This window comes from Leptonychotes weddellii, chromosome 1 (assembly GCF_054177405.1).
Source record: "Leptonychotes weddellii isolate Sample4059 chromosome 1, ASM5417740v2, whole genome shotgun sequence".
NCBI lineage: Eukaryota > Metazoa > Chordata > Mammalia > Carnivora > Phocidae > Leptonychotes > Leptonychotes weddellii.
Window position 1 is genome coordinate 46,863,124 of NC_138369.1, and position 4,375 is coordinate 46,867,498.

General features: G+C 58.6%; 1 protein-coding gene across 1 annotated transcript; it reads left to right on the top strand.

Moving 5' to 3' along the window:
• The first annotated feature begins 699 nt into the window (after window positions 1-699).
• On the top strand, window positions 700-4,124 carry TRH (thyrotropin releasing hormone). The gene is made up of 3 exons (XM_081803299.1): window positions 700-844; window positions 1,840-2,061; window positions 2,952-4,124. Exons 2-3 carry the CDS (start codon window positions 1,848-1,850, stop codon window positions 3,467-3,469), a joined length of 732 nt encoding a protein of 243 aa, XP_081659425.1. The 5' UTR covers window positions 700-844; window positions 1,840-1,847; the 3' UTR covers window positions 3,470-4,124.
• The last annotated feature ends 251 nt before the right edge of the window (window positions 4,125-4,375 follow it).

Genomic DNA, 4,375 nt, shown 5'->3' on the forward strand with positions numbered 1-4,375 from the left:
TTCTTTTTCAAGAGATTTTCAAGAGGAGCCATAAATCCAATTTTTACCTGAGTTTAAATGTTACTCAGTTTTTTTTTCAAATCACTGTGGGAGTCCAACGAAACCATCTGTGACTTAGTGGGGGGCCCCAGGCTACCAGTTTTGGAATTCTGAAAACTGTCCCTCTCTCCCACTGTACAGATGAGAAAATTGAGGTCCAGGGAGCAGGAGGAATTTGCTGGAGGTGATATGGTCAGAATCAGAGCCCAGGTCCCATTTGTCCCCTACTTTTTTCGTCTGTCCTCTCCCCTTTCTCTTTTTCCTTCTCTGTGTGTGTGTGTGTGTGTGTGTGCGCGTGTGTCTCTGCTCTGTCTCTGAGTACCTCTTTCAGTCTGTCTCTATCTCCTATTCTCTCCTGTGGGTCTCTTTTCAACTGTGTGATTCTCTCAGCATCTCTCTGCTCTCTGTGTCCCCTCCAGGAGCGTTCTCTCCGACAACAAACCTTCGGAGCTGGGTGCAGAGGCGACCCGGCATCAGCACCACTCCCCCACCCCGCCCCACCTCGGGCTCGCGCCCCGCCGCCCCCGCCGCCCCCGCCGCACATTTCCGGGGGCGCTGATTTCCGGCTCCCACGGGGTCGGCTGCCGTCAGCGCCCCTTCCCGGCGGCCGCGACCCCTCCCCGCTGACCTCACCGGCGCCGCCGCCCCGCGCGGATATAAGCAGCGGCGCCGCGGAGCAGCGGGCGGCCGACTCCCGGGTCCTGCGAACGCTCCCGGCCTCCTGACCCGCCGACCCTGGACTCGGAAACTCCGAACCCGGACCCCCAGCATCTCGGACCCGTCCCGCGGAGCTCTCGCCGGGCAGGTAACCACCTCCGTCCCTTCTCCCCACGCAGGGGGCGTCCGGGAGCACTGGGAAGGGGGCCCTCTCCGCCCGCCACCGGGAGAGCCCCCGGGAGAAGCCGCGGCTTTTGTCCCCCGAGCGCCTCCCGGGAGCGTGGCGTCCGCACCCCCGGGTCTTCCACGGCGCGGGCACCTGGTGGCGCGGGCACTCTGGAGGCGCTCGCTCCTGTGCACTCACGTCCCGGCTTCTGGAGCTGCTCGGCGCCGAGCGGCGGCACCATCGAAAGTTCGCCATCCCACCCCTGCCTGGATGGCAGCTGTAGGTCCGCGCCCGGACGTTGGGGGCAGAACCGGGCAGTCAGGGCGTCCGGCGTCAGAGCCCTGGGAGTTAGAATCCGAATCCAGATGTTAGAAACTGCTTTTCGCGTTGGACTCGAATCTTAGCCTTAGAGTCTCAGTCCCACCTTAGAAACAATTTTACCGTTGAAATTGGGGATTTTAGAGTTAGAACTGGCTTCCTCGCTTGGCCATGGAATCTTAGCATTAGAAACGGAATCTTAGCTTTGGAATCGGAACGTTGACATCGGAATTAGAACATTGGAAAGGCGCGTTGGACCAAGAATGTGGCGCAGGGAAGAGTCAGCTTGCGACGCGTCAGTTAGCATTGTGGCCGTCGGGCCGGGCGCTCTGGGTGGTTACAGTCCTGGCGAGCCAGCCCTGCGCTCAGTGACACTGAGGAGTGGCGGTGGCGATGGGGTTCCCACGGCTTCCAGGCTCGCGCGGCAGAATTGGGCGCGCGGCCAGTCACTCCAGGCATCTCTATGGGTGAGGACACCCAAAGCCCGAGGCTGCCCCCGCCCCGCCCGAAGGTGGCAGGTGGTCCTGCCAACGGGAGGATGTTGGAACGGTTTGTTACCCAGCTTAGGGACCCGCTGGGACAGAAAAGGGGGGAAGATGGTGCGGTTTGGGAGGGGTGCGGCGCGCTTATGCTCTCTCTCTCTGTCCTCCCAATTCCAGACGCCGCGATGCCCGGCCCTTGGTTGCTGCTGGCCATGGCGTTGACCCTGACCGTGGCTGGTATTCCGGGAGGTCGCGCACAGCCCGAGGTGGCCCAGCAGGAGGCAGCGATGGCCGCCAAGCACGCGGGTCTGGACGACCTCCTGCGCCAGGCGGAGCGCCTCCTACTCCTCGGCGAAGACCTCCAGCGGCTGCGAGGAAACCAGGGCGAGCCAGAATCAGGTGAGGGGCGGCCGTGTCCCTCCGACCAGAGGACCTGAAGAGGGCTGGGGGGAACCAGGACGCAGAGGTGGGGAGGGACTTGGTCATCCAAACTCTTGCCTTCCAGAGGCTTAGAAACTCTTGATCATAACCTTAGCAGGATCATGAGTTGACCCTTTCCTGAGATCAGATTTCTCTTCCATGTTGGTCCTGGGAATGTTTCACAGAGAACAGACTTTCAGTGGGAAGATTCTGTGCAGGGGAGAGAGGAAAAGTCTCTGTAGGTGACAGTTTTTTTTTTTTTTAAGATTTTATTTATTTATTTGAGAGAGAGAATGAGAGAGAGCACATGAGAGGGGGGAGGGGCAGAGGGAGAAGCAGACTCCCCGCCGAGCAGGGAGCCCGATGCGGGACTCGATCCCGGGACTCCAGGATCATGACCCGAGCCGAAGGCAGTCGCTCAACCAACTGAGCCACCCAGGCGCCCTGTAGGTGACAGTTTTAATTACTACTTACTAGGTGTATATATGCTAGGCACTGTTCTAAGCACTTCAAACACATTATCACACTATCTGATCTTCCTAACAAGCTCTTAGATCCAGACTATTATCCCTCATTTTGCACAGAAGAAAACTGAGGGGCTCAGAGAAGTTAAGTGAGTTGCTTATGGTCACACAGCTAGGGAGTGGCAGAGCTGGGACTGAAACCAGAGGCCTTTGACCATCTGTGTGGGCGCGCATGTGCTTGTGCATGTGCGTGTGCGTGTGTGTGTGTGTGTCGGCGATTTCTGAGAGGCTATGCAAGGCAGTGACTCTGGATGAGTGCTGCGGGGAATCTGCCTTAACTAGGAGCGAGGCTGGAGGGGGGGCTCAGGGGCAGAGGGTCCCTCACTGGTCTCTTTCCTTCCCCAGAGGCTCAGATCATTCAACCGGACTGGCTCTCCAAGCGTCAGCATCCAGGCAAAAGGGAGGGGGAGGCAGAAGAAGGAGTTGAAGAGGAGGAGGAAGAAGGTGGCGCTGTGGGCCCCCACAAACGGCAGCACCCTGGCCGGCGGGAGGATGTGGTCGCATGGTCCGATGTAGCCCAGCAGAAGCGGCAGCATCCTGGCCGGCGCTCCTCCTGGCTGGGGTACACTTTAACCAAGAGGCAGCACCCAGGCAGACGGCTGGTGGATTCCAAGGCCCAGAGGAGCTGGGAGGCAAAGGAGGAGGAAGAGGAGGAGGAGGAGGAGAGAGAGCCGATGCCCGAGAAACGCCAGCATCCGGGCAAGAGGGCCCTGGGAGGCCCGTGTGGGTCCGGGGGAGCCTGTGGTCAAGCCAGCCTGCTGCTGGGGCTCGTGGATGACCTGAGCAGGAGTCAGGGGGCCGAGGAGAAGCGGCAGCATCCTGGGCGGCGGGCATCCTGGGCCAGGGAGCCGCTGGAGGAGTGAACCCATTTTCCTATGAAGTTTAGAGTCTAAGAATGTCTTAAGCCCTGTGGGCCCTATCCCTTTGTGATGTCCTCTTTCCCTCCTCCTTAGATCCCTGACCATACACCTGAAGCTCCCCCCCCCCATATACAACACCCAAGTCCCTGGCCTTGTCCCCCTCCCCCTTCAGGGACATGAGAAAGCGAGCCTCTGAGTTAAAACCCCATATTACCCCGCTTTCCACTGTTGGCAAGGGGGCAGATCCCAGAGTCCCTCTCCCTGCACCCCCTCAGGCTGCTCCCCTTCCTTAGCTCTGGCTAAAATGATCCTTCTGTGTCCTCTGAGCGATCCCCAGAGAGAAGCAGGGTGACTACGGATCCAGCAGCCAGTGAGGTCAGGGTGGGATTGAAGATGTGATGTCCAAATCCAGTTTCTATCCTCCCTTTCTTGGGCGTCCTTTTGTGGGTAGGCAGAGCCCCGCCCCATGGCTGTGCTCTGCTTGGGCAAAGCTTTGCAGGGAGGGGCATCCCGTGGTGTGCTGTGTGGTGGCTGTGGGAATAAATATGTGCAGGCGTATGGAAACAGCCCTGAAAACTGAACTTGTATATAACCTTCTAGCATCTTCCCCCTGTCCATGATAATCATCCGGATGATAATAAAACATGCATCTGCATAATCTTGGAGCTCTGTGGTTGCAGTTTTGTCTCAGCTGGTGTGGGGTTTCTCCTTTTAACATTGAGTGGGACAAGATTAGAGCTCCCCGATTCTATTAAGAAAGGGCATCAAGGCCTCTGGGATTGTAATCGTCATGGTTCGATGGCAGGAATCAACAGCCCGTGTCATTCAGCAGCCACAATGAGAACAAAGGACCAGGCTGTCGTTGGGGACTCAAACTAGGGGCCTTCTGGGCCTGTGCAGGGAGGCAAG